Consider the following 18789-nt stretch of genomic DNA (forward strand, 5'->3'; position numbering starts at 1 on the left):
GTGATTTTTTTTCTGTCTGTCAGCACTGTGCAGCCCAGAAGCAGCGCAGCCCTCGCTCCAAATGGATCAACAGACTATGATAGATCTGTCTTCTTGTCTACATTTCCATCCGTTCGTACATTTATTCACTCGTGTGTTGCAGCATGCAGCGTTTTCATCTGAGAAACGACAGAAAGAACAAAAAGAAAAAGGAGGAGAGAAAGGGCAGGGTGTTTGGAGCAGAGCGGAGCCTTATCCCTCTGACACAAAAGCTTGCTCTGATCCCTGGAACACAATAGAGCCAGCCCTCCTGCACCCTTGGGCCAGGCAGCAAATAATACCCATAATGCAGCATGTCTGTGACTGCCGGAATCCCTCGTGGCTGTACTTGTCCAGCTTGTAGAGGACTGTGCCAGGGACGTGCTGCCAGGCAGGCTATAATGCCAATTTATAGATGCCAACTCCTGGCACAAGCTACACATTATTCTTATTCCCTCTTTCAGCTGGCCTTATGGGCAGTGTGGGATGTTTCTGTGCCTTAATTCGACATAAATATCAGCAGGTTTTGCAGTGCAGGTCCATATGTATATACTACACATGTTTAACCCAGAATATAAACCAGAAACAACAGACAACACCCGTTAACGCTCTGTGGCATTGTTTTGGAGTTATTGATTTATTTAATGCAGCCGACTTGTCACACCGACAGCGCAGCAGTGCAACTCACGGTGGCTTAGATGAAGCAGATACAAGTTTTCACACAAGTAATAAGTCTCATGGTAACGCTCCTTAAATAAAAGAACAAGGCGCACAGAGACTGAAGTTCACCGCAACATTTCCCACTTCATTCCCTCGAGTGCCCATCATCTCCTCAAAACAGCTCTGATGAGTGAAAACTGGGAATTTACCCACAGAAACAAGACGAAAAATTACATCTTAGACTCTTCTCTGAATAATTCATGAGTCACTGTTTGTGGGAAGTTGCACGAACATGTGTGTTTGAAAGAAAATGGGCAATCCCTCTGAAACAACATGACTGTGCTAGTTTTGTGGTCTCAAAAGTTGAGGTCTGGGAATTTAAGAAGACTCATAAACAGCTATTGGAGTCAATTGGGTCACATTCTGGAGGAGTGTAGCTACACAGCACCACACTGTGGCAACCACTATGAAAAACACCAACACACAGCATAGGTTTCTCTCGTTCTTATTTTTAATGATACAGAACTACAGCAGCATTTATATCAACATCAAAAAAAAAAGTATGACAAAATGACACCGGCTTACACTTTGGCAGCAAAAGCAGTTCACACATAACAGCCAGCAAAATATTCATTGTTTCCAATGAAAGCACAGCTCACAGAAAGCATACTGCGTGCAAATACAGTACATGAAAATATACCTGGAGTTAACTGTGGATTATGTGCAGTGGTTTTAGAGCCTTCAAGCAATAAACATCGTCAAATGACACACCTCAGATACCCTAATCTGCCCCAGTGGTCTAAACCTAAAAAGGGTGAGGGGGTTGAGATGAACGTACTACGTGGGCTTACATAATGTTTCAGTTTTTACAGCAGCGTATATTATAAACACAGGAACCCATGAACCCAGGGAGCACAGCATCAACCCCCAGCTGCCCGGAGATATATTAACTGTCTGCACTTGCTGGCATCAGGGACCACTAGTCCCACCACATAGGAGCATGTGATGTGTGTGTGTGTGTGTGTGTGTATCCTGTCTGAGCACCCACAGGCTGTTTATATAACTGTTAATTATCACAGTACATCATGATATATTCTTGGCTCTAACTCAATAAATACTCCAGGGGGACTCTTAGAATAATAAATAATTTCACCTTTGCACACATCCTTGGCTCAATTTAGAAATATGTATAAAAAAAAACAACAACAAAAAAACCCACCAGATCCTCGTCCAAGTTTGTTGACTCATGCACACAAACATTTTTTAAATCTTTTTCTAAAGGGAATGATCACTGTGATTGTCAGCTGCTATCCGACTCAGGCGTACACAGCCTGTATCACAAACTAAGGCACTCAGTTTGGAGGCCACTTTTAAGTGTAGAAGACTGAAAACCCTAGCTGTTTTTTTCTCATGACTTAAAAGCCATTTTAAAGCAGCTTCTGAATGGGGGGGGGGGGGGGGGGGGATAATATTTATGAAAAATTAACGGCGTAGGAGTGCAACATCCTGAATTACAGGTAGTTAAATTAATAAATCAGTGGAGTCAGTATCAAATTGAAATGAAAGCTTAAGCTTAAATGTAGAAATTGGATGAGCTTAAAACAGGTACGAGTGTTTTGTGCGAGTCTTTTAGTTGCTTCCACGCTTGCCACAGGCTTTAAAGAGGTGTGTAGCCCCAACAGGAAGCAGACAAATTCTCATGCCGCCCTGAACGTGGGTCTACATCAAACCCCCATTCACCATTCGCTGGTTCCATTAAGGTTCCATCCCAATCCAGCCATTCCCGATTTTTGGTCCTCTCTGCTCGTCTCGGAGCACTTGCTCATACTCGTCTCTTCTTCGCTCCAATTCTGCCCATCACACATCGATCTTCTTCAGCTGCTCGTACGTGAGGAAGAACTGGGCACAGAGTAAAGGAATGCAGGCGAGAGAGTGGTGGAAATTGTTGTTGCGAGGGGAATGTGAGGCATATTTGAGGATATTTTGGCTCTTTCTGTACTTCAGCTCAAAGCCTTCCTTGTTGCTGTAATTTATTACCCCAATCTGCTCTGCTGTAACTCAACTATTCAATAATCTCATTGCGTTTTTAGGTTTGGTAGGAGCTAAATGGGGATCTGCCAGTCCCTCTCTCCCCTCTGTGACTCTCTAATTTCACATTCCCTAAATTTATTATTTTTAATCAGAACTTGGCCTTCATGGAAAGGCTATCAGAGTTCTCACCCCCACCAAGGGCCCCTTACGTTCACTGTAAGAAGGGGGGAGTGGGGAACTGAGTCAGTAGTTTCACAAGGTTATATAACAGAATTAGCTAGCATTAAGCTATAAGCTGTCCTCCGCTGAAGCATGCCTCCAAATGAACACTAAACACGTAACTAATGCATAACAGAATTTACAACTTTTACCCGCTGATTTCTCCAGCTGAAAACATGTTGCATCACAGAGGATGTATGTAAACAGAGCGGTGCACTAATGAGATGATTAAAGGATACAATGATGTTCCATGGTCCCAGGCGGAGCCAGTTGGGGAAGAAACCCTTGTAGAGGGCCATGAAGCCCTCGGAGCGCCACGTCTGAAAAGAAAACAAACATGTTTAAAACTCACTTTAACTTCTAATCCTTTGATAATCATCTGAAAGTCGTCTCTGGGCAGTTTTTAACTAGGACTGGGGAAATCATGGAAATATTAAGGTTTGAACTAGATACTTAACATTACTACACGATTTTAAATATTTACCATTGTGGGAGGCAAAAATCAAACAGCCTTCATGGCAAAAGACTGGTGATGGTCAAATATCAAGTATGAATTTTGATGCTGCTTTAAAATGTTAAAATATTGGCACAGGTGTTTGTAGAGAAGTGATGAAGATATCTGCACTCAAGTCATTTATTGCTGTACTTCCATAAAGTAGGACTCACGAGATAGATTTAAAAAAGAAAGATCAAAGCGAGATATCTTAGACCCTGTTTATACCTCACATTAACATGCGTCTCAGGTGTTCCAATCAAATTGCTGGACAGCCGAGACACTTTGGTGTTCACACCTGTATTTATTATGCGTCTCTAGCTGAGCGCTTGTTGATGTTTCAAGAACTAATATACATGTACGAGCTATTCCAACTGTTCAGATTACAACCAAGCACATTTGTGCTGCTCTCCATTCTTTCAGTTGTTGCCATGCTTTTACCAAAACAACCACCATGTCCTACATTGGTGACATATTTTCCTGTTACATCCTTGCAGGGGACACATCAGGACACATTAGAGTTTACACTACCAAAATTGATATGTGGACAGATGTGTCCCAGACCACCTCTGCAAATGGTTTGAGTAATTGGGTCACAATGTGTCTTGGTGGTTGTTTACACTTGTATTTAGTGAATGTTAATGCCTTGGTATAAACAGGGCCTCTGTCTTTAGTCAAGCTCCAAAAACTCTGGATCTGACATTTCCCAAAATGCAACCAATGGCATGTGTTTGTTCTTCACTGTGGGCTATTTTTACAACTTGCTCCCTTTAAAGCCACAAAAGACATTACACAACTGTTGCTGCAGCTGTTTACAGGCTGAACAGGAGTCCACATGATGACTACACTGATCTTCATTTGCAAATGTGTTGGATTGCTCCTTTAATGGTGTCATCTACAAACACCACCTGTAAGATTTTCTCTCAGGATTTTTGACTGACCTGCAGTAAACAGTCTAGTGTTCCCTGGTACAAAGCTCCCCCTCTCTGGTTCATCATGCGGGTCCGGACGACATCCACCGGGTTGGAGGCCAAAGCCCCCGCTAGACCACATACAAAGCTGGACCTGTTGGGACCACAAGGCACAGCTGTAGTTGTTTGCAGCAAGTGTGATTTTCTCCAAATACCTCCAAGTACAAATGGAATGCGCAAATATGCCCACATTCACCACTATAAATACACACAGTGAGGAGAGCTTATGTCAGCTGCAACCTTGCTTAGATAGAGAGAAATTACAGTGTATTTTGAGATGCTTGTGTTTGTTGAGTAATGTCTGAAATAGAGCACAGTAACTGGCTGTTCATACTGAGTGTGAGTGGTAAAGAACATTTAAAAAGGGCTAAGTAGTGAGCAGACTAAGATTTGTAATTTCACTTCCAGTTTTCAGATGTGAAAGTCAAATATAAGGCTCACTACTACTGAAAATAGTACTACTGCTTAAAATTTGGATTTATTTAGAAATTAATTACAGTCTCGTAATTTGAAATGTGTTTGAAGTATCGAAGTTCAATCCACCATATGGTATTAAAGTCTATTTTTCCATGACAAGCAATATCCTGCCAGCGATAACATCAAATGAGAATTGGCAGGGGGATCCGCAGGCATCTGCCAAACTTACAAGAAGTGTGTGTACACGGTGTCCCCCATGTGACCCGACAAGATCAGATGCTTCTTGGTGATGTCGTAGACTGGCAGCTCGACCCCGACCACGATCGCTGCCCGCTGAGCCGTTAGAGAGACACCCTGACAGAAAGACAGACAGACAGACAGACAGAGGAAGCAACATTAAAAAAATAAATAAATAAAAAATCAATGTCTCTGCTATCTGAAACCCCCCCCCGACATACGGCTGACATCATTAATCTGTATGAATAAAAGCATTTTTCCAGCTGTATGTACCTTCCACAGTCCTCTTGTTCCCTCCTCCTGATAGATGTTGATGAAGTTGCCCATCATACTGCCCTGGATCACACTTCCCTGAGCCTGCATGCGAATCTGGGAGAACAAAACAGAGAAAGTTGTCCACAAAGTCAAACTTTTTTTTAGACAATAAACACGAACCCAACCAATGTTCACTGAGCCAAGCACAGGGGCGTATTGGTCAAGCCCCCATCGGAATGCAAAGTCAAAAAAAAAAAAAAAAAAAAAAGTTAGTAGGGGATTTTTGGCGTGCTGTGTCCTCAAGCATTTTCTCTACTCTTGTTTCCAGGAACTTTCTTCAGCCAGGGCTTGACTTGTCTTGGCTCGATTTGTTTTCATTTATAATGGCTGCTGTTTACAGATCAGTCCCGGTTTGCCGTCTGGCTTCACGGTGACTTGGCAGTCTCAGCTGGAACAGATCGTGACAAAAACGCAATGTTCCGAACCTGCTGCCGTGTCTGCTAGTTTGTTAACCCTTGACAAATGTATACACTGTAAGAAAAAGGAGGTCATTACGCCTAATAGAGCGTGACGAGAAGAAACTGGGCAAAAAGTTATGAGTACACATAAGTGTGACCGCACATGCATGATATTTATGCACCCATATCATTTACAGGACACTATGTTAAGCCTTGGGGGGCAGTGGTCTATAAATAATCCAGTAGTGGGGTCCTGATAGCACTGAGATGCCCTTGACTCCAATAGGCAAGCTACCAAAAGAGGACACCTACTGATTCATCTAAAAAAACGGCTATGAATCCTTCATGTGCTCCAATAAAATATGGGCCAATGGAGTGTTTCACAAGGCTGCATAAGTAGTTGCAGCTGTATGTACATAAAAACAAAACTCAAAGAACGGGAGATGTTTTTTTTGCTGCGCAGTCCCCCCGAGGCATCAGTCAAACCTGCTGTACTGCTTTTGTGCTCAGCTGCCTATAGGTTCATAACAGGACAAGAGAAAAAAAAAAGTAGGTCAAACACAATTTTTGTGTGTCAGCTACCTTCAGCACATCAGTAGGGTTGGCGATGGAAGAAGAGACGACTCCAGACAGGACACCGCATGCCACATTAGTCAGCAATGTCTCATCTGAAAGAGGAGAAGTGGGAGTGGGAGGCAGAATGTAAATGAACAATGAGCATTTAATACCCACACATCAACCGGTTTTATCCTTACAGTGTTTTACAAAAGACAAAGAAAAAAAGCTTTCTCTACAAATAAAATAGGCCAAACAGTTCTCATTCACATCTGTTGCCTCTACTGTGACCTTTTAAGAGGAATGTGCATGTGTGAATGGGTGACGATGAACTACTGGACATACAGTGTGTGTGTGTGTGTGTGAGAGAGTGAGACAGAGAGAGAAACTAGGACTCACCTTCTGGTCTATCCACCAGCAGTCGCTTTAAGCTCTGGTATGTGCCAATTTTAATGGTCCCATAGGATGCCTGACGCAGCATGGCAGGAGCTAATCTGTAAAAGTGAAGTCAAGTTTATTGCTATCGTCCCACAACACAATGTTTCAGTAGGCTGGGTCTTGACCCAGCCAAAGCCCTCATAATAAAACCTTTAGAAAAGTCCCCTAAAAATGTAAGCACTTAGCACACAGTAGGAAAGCAATACAAGATTAAGAGGCAGATCAGACAGATGCATCCATCTTTTAATAGAAAGACTGCAGGAAAAATAAGTAGGGCAGCTGTTTTATGCATAAACAGGAAGTGTGCATGAAACGGGAACCGTTAACATTTTGGAGGAAATGTGAGGTGCAGTGTTCTTATAATGAGACATAGGTCCAACACACGGCTAGGAAGACATACAAGACATACAGAGACCGTGCAAGTCACACATCTACCATACTGACCCTGAATAGAGAGCTCGGAGCCCCTCCTCTTTGCCCACCCTAGATAAAGCATGGAGCATGCCTCTATACCGGATCTCACGGTATTTACTGTCGCCCACTTGGCCCTGAACTTGAAGCCGCGTCTTGGCTAAATCGATTGGGAAGGTACCTGCAACAAAGAGCACGACACACACGCCATGTATAAGGTTGCAACACACAGACGAGCATTAAATGATTAACAGTAATCCATGCAGCTCGGCCTCCTCGCCGCTTCTCCACACACTACTCACCGCATTCCGCCGTCACAGACGCCAGCCCGCCGAAAACAAACGGTTTCCAGTTGGCGTTAGACATTTTTCTCCCGCCGTGTAAACAGACTTACTGTAGAAGAAACCTCCCGGGCATACACAGAAGAGAGGGAGACAATGTGAAGTAGTCTGCGGCTAATACTTTAAAAGGTGGAGTCGCGTTTCAATCACAGCCGGCGTTTAAGGAGTCCAGCCCCGTGTCCCTCCCCCTGCCGCCGTCGGCCTTGGAGGAAGGCTCCGCCCGTCGCTCTCCGCCCACCGGCAGTTGCTAGGCAACCGCGATGGTCGGTAGATAGGAGACAAAAATCCTTTAATAGGCGGTGGTGGAAGATCACATACTGTAGCCTACTTAAATGAAAGTACCAACACAGCAATGTAAAAATATTCTATCAGAAGTAAGAGCCCTGCCTGAAAAATCCTACTCAAGTAAAAGTACAGAAGTATTATCAGTGTTAGAGCAGCTTGTTACTTGTTGGTAGCTGCTGGAGGTAAAGCTAGTTTCAAATTATGTATATACATTTAGGCTATCTAGTTCAGTCCAGTGGTTCCCAATCAAGAGGTCAATCCCCTCCGAAGGGTCATCAGATAAACCTGAGGGGTTGTGAGATGATTAATGGGAGAGGAAAGAAGAACAAACTAAGTTGATACACAAATCTGTTTTCAGTTTTTGGACTTTTTCTTTTATCTTAGATTTTTGCTGAAATATTGGATCATTTGAACACTGATTGAAATGAAACCATGTGAAAAGTTTAGAGGGGTGGGGGGTGGGGGGAATCAGTATTTGATGGAGCTGCCTGTTAACAACTCATAGACTACACACTGCTTTAAGTTGTCAAAAGCCAAAAAGATTAGAAACCACTGGTTTATCTTTAACAATGTGTTGTATTTTAAAAGTTTGTTATATTATTCATTATTAAAGCTCTAGAATTAGCTCCCTTAATCTCCCTGTGAATGTCCTTCCTTTTCTACATTCAAATCTGACTTAAAAACTTTTCTTTCCATGAACATTTCTCTTCCTCCTTCTCTGTTAAGTTTTTGTTGTTGTTTAGTTTAGTTTCTGTATGTAAAGTGTCCTTGGGTCTTTGAAAGGCACTATATAAATAAAATGTATTATTATTAAGCCAAATCTGAAAAGTAACTAAAGCTTTCAAATAAATGTAGTGGAGTGAAAGTACAAAGTAGCATCACATATATCATATATTCCAGTCAAGTACAAGTACGTTAAAACTTAAATACAGTACTTGAGTAAATATACTTAGTAACTTTCCACCACTGTTAATAGGCAACATTTTTGCTCACTTTTAGCCATTTTGCCCCTGGGAAAGTGCCTGTGCTGGAAATGCCCAATTCAATGGCAATATTCTCTGCAATACTCTGAGTGATCTGTTTACAAGCAGTATAGAGATAAAAAGTTTTTTTTAAAGAGTGCCTGACACACATAGGAACCACTCCCTACTCTCCCCTTCATTCAATAATAATGCAGAATGATCTGTTTACAATTTGACACTTAAAAGCTGTTTTCAAATTCATCAGCTGAAGTTTCTCTAGTCTGTGCTCACCTTAAATCTAAGTTTAAAGATACCCTCCAGACATGTTTCCAGATGTATGTAAATACTTAAAGAAATGCCGATGACTGTGAATGTGAACAGCCTGCTACTATCAAACTCTGCTCATCATTCGATGTGAAGGTCAAAAATGTAATGGAGAGAACAACAAGAAGAAGAAACTTTTGAGCACAGGGGGGGGGCTTTGAGGTACAGTGTGTACGAGTATGATTGTGTGATATCACGACTAGTTTAGAGGCCAATCATGGTCCAGTATGCCGGTTACATAAGTGATGTTGAAACTTGAAGCCTCTAATGAAAGGAGAGCTCAAGAGCTAAAAATGAATGCACACCCTGTCCCTGACTGCTGCCAGTCCATGAATTAATTCTATTAGGGTTGATTTTATATATATATATATTTTCATTTTGTATTTTATTCAATTTTAATTATTACTTTTAAAGGACATTTGGGGTTGGTCCTTAAGTATATCACTGACTTACTAACCTCTTACGAGCGTGAATGCAGCCTGAGATAATCCTATAGAGGTCTGTTAGTAATTCCCAGATCAAGGCTAAAGACTAAAGGAGAGCAAGCCTTAGCGGTCAGACCTATGGGTCAGACACACTCTCTGGATTGACTATTGGAGGAGATCAGACAGGCTAGCTCTGTGTCTTCTTTTAAATCTCTCTTAAAAACACACTTTTTCAGAGTTGCTTTCTTATGAATTGGTTATTTTTCAGTTTTTTTGCTTTAATGTCTTTACTGCGTTTTAGTAATTCATGTTTCACATTTTCATTATTACTGTATCAATTTAACTTTTATTAATCTGGTCATTTCTACACTGCAACCCCCAGTACACAAAGTCCTTTATATCCTGTTTATAATCATCACTAGTCTACAGAAGGCTGATGTGGACTCATATTTATAGTAAATATGACCTGAACATGACACATAATATAGTCTATATTATGTGCTGACTGTGATGTTCCTCTCTAGTACAAAACAACTAACACATGTTCTAAAACTTTGAACATGTGAAAGAGCAGACCATTTCTAAATTCATCACTTTCCTTCCTGTGTAGACCGATATCACTCTCTGACTCTTTGAAATTGATGATTAACTTCCAGTAATCCGTTTGGTACCTGAAAGAAAGACTACAGAAATGTGCATTTAAGCTATCTTGGTTTAACTTCTTTCTATCCTGCCTGTGTAATTGGGCTATAGGAAAAGGTAGAGTTCATATTATTTTTGCTCAGTGTTTTTTAGTAAACCGAAGCTAAGCCTTTGATTTGCCTAGTCTACTGTTTTATGAGCTCTCCAGAACAGAACCAACTAAGATCTTGAAGGAACAAATGAGACCTAAAACATCTGCACCCAGCAAGAAAATAGATCTTTCTTATCTCTTGTCCATACAGAGAGGTCAGAGGTCATAAAACATATGGAGCTCATATGTCCCTTGTATCACAATATATGTCGGTAACAGACGGTCAATCCTGTTGTTGATTCATCTTCAGGGTCTGACCGCATTGAACTGTTGCTCTTTGATACACATATTATGTTTAGTAATGCAAGTCAGTATTTTGCAATGCCATATCCTGCTTCAGTCATGGTCAGTCATCTCTGTGCAAGGTGAGTGTGAGGGTGGATATTGAGGGTACTGACCTTTAACACTGTTTTTGTCATGGGTTGTAAATGCTCAACACAATCATGCAGAAGCAGGTCAGTAATGTGTTGATGGCTGCCTGCCCGGGGTCCACGTGGACCACAACCTGGGAAGCACCACCAACACTGGGCCACGCTGATGTGTGTGTGTGTGTGTGTGTGTGTGTGTGTGTGTGTGTGTGTGTGTGTGTGTGTGTGTGTGTGTGTGTGTGTGTGTGTGTGTGTGTGTATGTTCAGCTTGCCCATTGTGTTAAATGTCATGTTGTTATTCAGTGCTGCTGTCATTCAGACCATGCATGCAATGCAGGCTGGAGAGGGTCGTCAAAAAAAGCTGCTGCAGCTCTGTCATTAAGATAAAAGTGGACTCACTGGGAGCAGAGTTTCATCTCTACTGGATAGACTCAGCCTTCTTTAACTCTGTATTTGAAGACCAATACATTTCAGCCATTGTAGTACTTCTCTCCTTTGTCCACCAATATGCCTTTTTACCGCATCATTAAATAAGTCACCATGTCTTGAGGGTCATATCATGTGCAATGTGTCATTACATTATCATCATACCAATGTGCATTGGACCATATATCCATCTGGACAGTGCATCTTTATACCAATATGTTATCATTCCTTTAGACCAATATGTCATTTTGCCAATGTGTCTCTGTGTGATTGTGCAAATATAGTATTACTATGTGTAATAATGTTTATGTTTACATTGTGTGTGTGTGTGTGTGTGTGTATATATGTGGGGAGGGTATATAGAGGATATGTTGATGTGTTTTTTATTACTACGACCTTCATTGCAATGTTACTTCTAGGTGATATTGTGATGTTATCACTGGGTGATTGCACAGGTGGTGATTACCATCTCTGAATCTTTATTAGCTTTTACATACAATTTTTTTAAAATGTTGTTAATAAGGTTTATTGCTTTAGCCAAATCTGTCACAGCATCTCTTTTCATATATGTTTATTTAAATTAAATCTGATCAACTTGTATTTTTATAGCAAAAGTCCAAAATAGAAATAACAAAATAGTAATAACATATAAATAACAAAATATATACAATAATAACAAACTGCAGTATTGAGAAGTAGTAAAATAATCCAGTAAAACACTTTGCTTCATATACCTCATATAAAAAGTATGAATACCTGACAAAAGCATTGAGGCCATTTATCAACACCAGCCAATGGCCACGTTGAAAGACAGTCACCTGTATATAGTCAAATGGTTAATATATATGTATATATATAATGTGTATATATATATATATATATATATATATATAGTCACCTTAACAGTATATATCATGTATCATCACAGTATATATCAGTGCCAACTTGCTTGAACCCTAGGCCATGAAGGAGATATGTACCAATATGTAGCAGTTATAAGAGAATAATACCAAAATACAATTCTTGAAAAAAAAGTAGTTTGTTGCTGTGTTGAGTATGTGCTGTTAAAACAAATCTCTCTCTAAAACATAAAGGGAAGATAGTCACAAATGAAGGAATGGAATATGTGATTTTAGAGTGTTTGTAGGTAAAAACAATATTTCATATGTCTTAAGTGTTCTTCTGAATGTGTAGACAGTGTTTGTGAGACTGTTTAATAATGATAATGATAACTTTATTTTGTATAGCGCCTTTCATGAAACCCAAGGTTGAGGTTTAAGAGAAAAAACATGTTCTCATCAAAGGACTATGACATGTGAACATGATGGGGTTTAAATCTGTTTTTATATCTAATAACCATCAAATTAAACTCAAATTCTAAAATATATGACCAATCAGATAAATGATTTAAAAACAGAATAGATATCTGATAGTTTAGGAGTTTAGGATTCATCTGGTATATTTATAGTGCTATCACTTCACCACTAGAGGTCAGGACAACACAAGTGTAATATTCCTTCAATGTTATGGCCTATTGCACAGATTATTGACAATACAGACTCTTGAGCTGGTGGCACCACCACGGGTGAATAAAGATACACATAGACACATATATTATATATAGGCCAATCAATCACCACTTAATGAGTGGACACAGAAAGCAGGAGGACAGGGTGTATGGCTAACTGGGAAATACAGATATGATAATATGTACATATAAAGCAACAACACCCAAGTCAAAAACATAATGTGCGTAAATGTATTTAAAATGCATTAAAATCTTGATTCAAGTACATATAAATGTGTACTTATTGGGAATAGATGAGAGTATATGTCATGAAATACTCAATACTATATTTTAACAATGAAATATAGTGTACTTGTAATTAATACATTACTGTAAGTGTGTGTGTGTGTGTGTGTGTGTGTGTGTGTGTGTGTGTGTGTGTGTGTGATTGTGGTTGTTTGCAGGTGTGCAGGAGTCAGAGCAGAGCCAACACCTGCAATTCATCTCAGTAATCAAGTCCTCTACAGTACACATACTCAGCCCTACCACTTCAACTATGCTAGATTGTAGACTCTGATATCCATCAGTTTTCTACCCCATACTTCACATTTTAGCAGAATACATTTAAGTACAGATTAAAGTCTCACTTATAATACATTTTAGGATATTACATTACATTTAAAGTTTCCCTCAAATGCTCAAGAAATCTGTAAAAATATATTAGTATAAATATATTACTCTAAATGCACTTGCACTCTAGAACTTTGGTAGTACACTTTAAAATCTCTAGGTGCTGCAACTACTAGTAGACTAATGTAGATGCATTTGCAGTTTTGATGATAGATTTAATGTACACTTGAAGTACAATTTACATTACATTAGGAATGTGTACATAATTAGTAGTATATTTGCAGTATATTAGTATACTTAAAGGTATTCCATTTTAACCCAGTCAAGTATACTTAATACACAAAAATATTTGTTTCATTTTAGCACACTTGAAGTACACTATTTAATAGTCTGGATGATTTGATTCTGTATGAATGACATGCTTGTCTGAAAGAGTATGCTCTGCTTGTCAAAAGAGATTTTCACAGATAGAATATATTGCTTGTGTAAATACCTCAGTTTCATCCTATCTGTTTTCTATCACATTTGTCCTTCTGGTCTCAGCTTCTGAGAAACAGTGGGTTCATTCTCAGGACTGCAAGACATTCATCTAGAGGATGTTTATTATGATCATATGCTAGTTGTATTGTTTGATTAATGGGTTGGCTATGGGTCAGTAACCTCAGTATTGCCATCAGTACATTATTAACGACCAAGGAGAAAGAGGTGTGTGTATCACTGTGCATGTTTCTGTGCGTGCACGTGAGTGTGTGTGTCATGTGCGTGGATGAATGCTACGCACACCATCGACGAACGGAAATAGATGAATGGAAATATTGCAGTTTTATCTGAAACCAATAAGCAGAGGGAAGTGGGGTGCGCCCAAAAATGGCCACATTTAATGTGGTGATTTGTCAAAAGGAGCCTGAGAACAGACCTGGGATAGAAGAGGAGGGAATATATCTGTGTTTGGTGGCATATAAAATAAGAGGGGAGAATACATTTGTGTTATTTTGAACAGGGCACTGAGAATACATAAGCCTGCATTACTGTGTGTCAAACACAGAGATGATCATCATAAATATTTGTTTTATATTTGTGAAAGAATCTGTGAAAAAAATCTGAAATTCAAGTGTTCATGGCATTAACACACATGTAGATTAGCATCTACACACTCTGGTTTGCTGCACTGATTGCTTTATCCTCTGGGACAATGTGCATTGTGGTGTTATAGTGTCAGTTAAATAGGGAGCACTTGTTTTGTACTCGCCATGAGTGACTGCAGGAACATCGTACTAATGTCACTGAGCATCACTTGACTGGTGTTTTATAACAGTATGTATCTGTGTAGAATGTGTGTACCTGTCTGGCCTGTGTGTGTGTGTGTGTGTGTGTGTGTGTGTGTGTGTGTGTGTGTGTGTGTGTGTGTGTGTGTGTGTTTGCATGCGTGCGTGCGTGAGTGTGTGTTTGCTTGCGTGTGTACTGTAATATATTACAGTAAGTTAAGGTGACTGGTGGTCACATGACACCACATTACAATGTGTGACCAAGGATGTATATGAATTCAATTAGTGTGCAGTTATATAACCATGTACTAATTGTATGAAACACCCTTATACACACATGTACATGCAGGATTCCAACTACATAATAGTTCAACATTTTTAGACACATTGTGTGTGACACAATTATTTGTTTTCTGCTGAGATTTTGATGTCAACTCTCATGTCTGAACATTAGCCTGCATCTGAAGCTACAGCTAGCAGGTATTTAGCCTACCTGTAGGTTAGCAAAAACAGGTGGTAACAGCTAGCCTGGTTGTGTCCAAAGATAACAATATCCACTTACCAGCACCTTTAAAGTTTATTAAAATGAATTGTCGTTTTTTACACTCTCATGTTGTATGTTGTTGTATGTTAAATATGAAGCTCTAGCCTGGAGATGCATAGCTAAGCTTAGTTTAGTTAAACCACAGTCTGCTTAGTAGATGCAGCATATTAATTTGTGAGCATGAGAGTTGCTGGTAGGTGGATTTTGTTACCTTCAGATAGAACCAAGCCAACAGTTTCCCCATTTTCCAGTCTTTATGCTAAGCTAAGCTCACTGTTTCCTGGATTTAGCTAAATACTGTATCTGATGCAAAGACATTAGAGTGATGTCAATGTTTTCATCTAATTCCTGGCATCTCTTCCATTAAACTCATAAAGCCAGAATACATAGTGTGACGTTTAAAGACGTCAGAGGGTGTATTAAGGCACAAGGCGTTTCGTGCTGAAGGGTTTAAACACCCACACATGTCCTACATAGAGGAAATCACGATTTCTCCTTTTGTCTCTCTGCCTCTTTGAAAATTTATAGTTAAACTTACATTTATTTAACTGCATTTTAAGGAGAATGATTTACGGGTGGTTGGAAATCCTAATTTCAGTTATAGCTTTAAAGAGATTAAAAGACTACACCGGTGCGTTTTCAGGCTTCTCACGAACCTTATCTGTTATACTTTTGCTTGTCTTGCTTATTTTTATTTTTATTTTTGGTTTAACAAAATGCTTAGCTTTTTAATGGGATAATTCCTGTCATTATTTTTTCTTGACTATAAGAATTATTTGCAGAAAATAATCAGTACAAGGTGAGCATGCCTCACATACACACATACACACACACACACACACACACAGACACTGATGTTGTTTTGGTCCCTCTCTTCATGATGAAGTATTTTTACCCCATCCTCAGGGCAGCACTGAACTTAATGGGAAGCGAAGGCTTGTCCACAATAGTTAGTGTGTGTGTGTTTGTGTGTGTGTGTGTGTGTGTGTGTGTGTGTGTGTGTGTGTGTGTGTGCGTGTGTGTGTGTGCATGCCTGTCCTAGTTGTTTACCATGCCCCCTCTCACTCTGCTCCTCACACCCTCCAGCTCTGAGAACATGGACTCGTCGCTACGACAATGAATACGACATGTTGCATTCTGATTGGTCGGCTCAGGAGCTGTGGTCTGCCTGCTCTTCCAATCTGCATCCAGACTGGGTGTGAGAGGTGAGCCACAGTTATCCAAAGCTTCACATCATAGTGACGCAAAAATAAGTCAGGCGCATTTATTATTTCAAATCCATGCTTTGTATTTTCATTTCAACTGACCATATAAGGACTTCTCATGAGACGTCGTCACAAACCTACATCATCCACTGATACTTCACAACCTGTTAATCTCCCTGCATTTACATGTACTTGTGTAGACTGATATGTATCCTTTATTCAGTTTATAGAGACAGGGATGTAAATATATGACAGTGCAGGCAGTGTTGTTGTGGCTGTGGGTTGGGGTGAGGGGTGAGGGGTGAGGGGTGAGGGTGAGTGGGGAGAGCAGGCCCTCCAACAATGTTTTGGGCGGAAAACGGGTCCTTGAGAGTGATTCAGATTATCACTTTGGATATGCCTGTGTTCAAAGAAGTCACATTAAATCATTTTTTGGTAAAATTGCCTATAGCAATCTATAAAATGATATACTTATATCTACTTGAACTGTCAAAAATATTACATTACAAATTTCTTATTGTCTTGGGTATGTTTGTCATATACAGATATGCCATAATGATTGCTGGGTAAAATGTATGTTGTCCACTGTCACGTTTCTATTTAATGTGACTAGTCAGGAGAAGATGTGATGTAGCTAGTTTACCAGGTGGATAGTAAACCCATATGACAGCAACAAGCAACCGGTTAAACTAACTACAGACACATGATTTATTCATGTCAAAAGTGAACTTAACATTAGCTCCAGTTAGCTATACATACAGTATTGACAGTACTTTTAAGTTCACCTTAAATCTGATCTGAAGAATTGAAGAATGCGAAACAGCTTATGTTACAATGTCTGATATAAGCAAGGATAATAGCTAATGTTGGTTTTCCAGAGACAATGACAGAGACAGTGAATGGGAAACTACCTGTTTCCCTTTTTTTGCTTTTTATACTGAGTTTATTTTTTCAAGTGATTCCATTGCTGTCTTGGTGGAAATTGTAAAAGGAGCGCACCTGCGTTGGCAAGTGGGTACACACTGCAAGTTGCTGTCTTATTAGTAAGAATTGGGTATGTGCTGTATGTGCAGAGTTCACCTTAAATCTCATCTATTGCATTGTGCAAATATGAACAGGAAACCTTTCTCTAAAAGTGTCATTAAGTTTGTTTCTCAGTAGTTATTTTCACATTGTCCAATGTTACAGTTCAATCTGTAGGTGACATCTTGTTTGTTTTGACTTTTTGATTTAACTGACCATCTGTTTACATTGCTGCATGTCAGACTGCTGTCCGTGGTACTGATAGCTTTCCCTCTGACCTCTCCATTTTACCAGTCCAATAGCCTATAATTTGACTGCAATATCCAATATACAATATATATACACATAACGACCTAATGGTGTGTATGTGTGCGTGTGTGTGTGTCATAGGCTACTTTTGGGGACACTTATTCGGACAATTTGTACAATTGGAGACAAAAGCTGTATAACCCTGTGCTAACCCTAACCCTAATTGGGTAAAAGATGATTTTTGGGTCAGTGGTTATGGTTAGGGTATGTCTCCAGAAAATGTAAGTCTACTTAATGACCACATGATTGTATGTGTGTGTGTGTGTGTGTGTGTGTGTGTGTGTGTGTGTGTGCGTGTGTGTGTGTGGGTGTGTTTTTATTTGTGTGTGTGTGTGTGTGTGTGTGTGTGTGTGTGTGGCTTACTGTCCTGTCAGCAGGATTCCCTTATCAAGGCCGTTGCTTGATAAGCCGTTGCTCACTGATGGCCTCTAAAGAGCTGAAGGTGGATAGAAAATTCTCTGAAATGGTCAAATTGGATGAGTTGTAAGGAACTCAAATAAAACATGATGTTGCCAAGGCTTTTGATGTTGACCTCAACCTTCAGTTAATAAACTGTAAGAACAGCTGACTTACTGTACTGTGATCTACCCTTAAGAAAGTTTGGTGTTGCCTAGAGGAAAGAGGAGCGGGTTGATGACCGGGAGATCATGTAAGATATGATGCAAGTATACAATATGAAATATGAATATGGAAAGTGGCTGGACTACTCCATCCTCATCTATCCTGGTGGTGCACATCACTTGAATTAGTTAGATAATGTGTGTAAAAACATACTGAATTGACTTTTTCTGGATACTAAATCCAAACACATGTATTCTATAATTGATCTGTCTCTGATTACATTTTTACTCTCTAGAACATTTTTCAAATTGATGGAGGTTTGAATTGTTTTTTGTTTTTTTGTAATTCAACCTTTTATTTAATTTTCGTGTCAAAAAACAGTATAGAGTACACAGTATTGGTATTGTACAGTAATATGATCCCAGATCAAGCATAAGTGAGTATCCAACTGATAAAAAAACAAACAAAAACAAATACAAATACAAAAACAGAGTAAAACAACATTTCAGCCAACACAGCAGCACATTTGCCTCTTCACAACACATTCATAATACCATAGTCATGCCTTCTTAAAGTTCTCATTTCCATTATTGACTCTGGCATTTGCTCATAAGACACTATCTCTGTGAATTGTTATTAATAAACTTAGCAAGTGAGC

At 39.6% G+C, this 18789-nt stretch overlaps 1 protein-coding gene across 1 annotated transcript; it reads right to left on the bottom strand.

Annotated features, from left to right (window-relative positions):
• Positions 1–1210: 1210 nt before the first annotated feature.
• Positions 1211–7570, bottom strand: LOC128369381 (kidney mitochondrial carrier protein 1). Its single transcript, XM_053330413.1, has 9 exons — positions 7466–7570; positions 7197–7344; positions 6714–6808; positions 6342–6427; positions 5320–5415; positions 5039–5163; positions 4363–4486; positions 3168–3248; positions 1211–2577 (listed from the first exon to the last, which is right to left on the bottom strand). Exons 1-9 carry the CDS (start codon positions 7527–7529, stop codon positions 2536–2538), a joined length of 861 nt encoding a protein of 286 aa, XP_053186388.1. The 5' UTR covers positions 7530–7570; the 3' UTR covers positions 1211–2535.
• Between the last annotated feature and the right edge of the window lie 11219 nt (positions 7571–18789).

The sequence above is a fragment of the Scomber japonicus genome, chromosome 12 (assembly GCF_027409825.1).
Source record: "Scomber japonicus isolate fScoJap1 chromosome 12, fScoJap1.pri, whole genome shotgun sequence".
NCBI lineage: Eukaryota > Metazoa > Chordata > Actinopteri > Scombriformes > Scombridae > Scomber > Scomber japonicus.

What these genes read in the sequence shown, in the direction of transcription:
- LOC128369381 (XM_053330413.1), bottom strand. Translation starts at nt 7,529, where the DNA reads ATGTCTAACGCCAACTGGAAACCGTTTGTTTTCGGCGGGCTGGCGTCT. An exon ending in ACCCTACTGATGTGCTGAAG is followed by an intron (nt 5,416 to 6,341) that starts GTAGCTGACACA and finishes TTGTTCTCCCAG; the next exon opens with ATTCGCATGCAGGCTCAGGG. An exon ending in ACCGTGTACACACACTTCTT is followed by an intron (nt 4,487 to 5,038) that starts GTAAGTTTGGCA and finishes TGGTCCCAACAG; the next exon opens with GTCCAGCTTTGTATGTGGTC.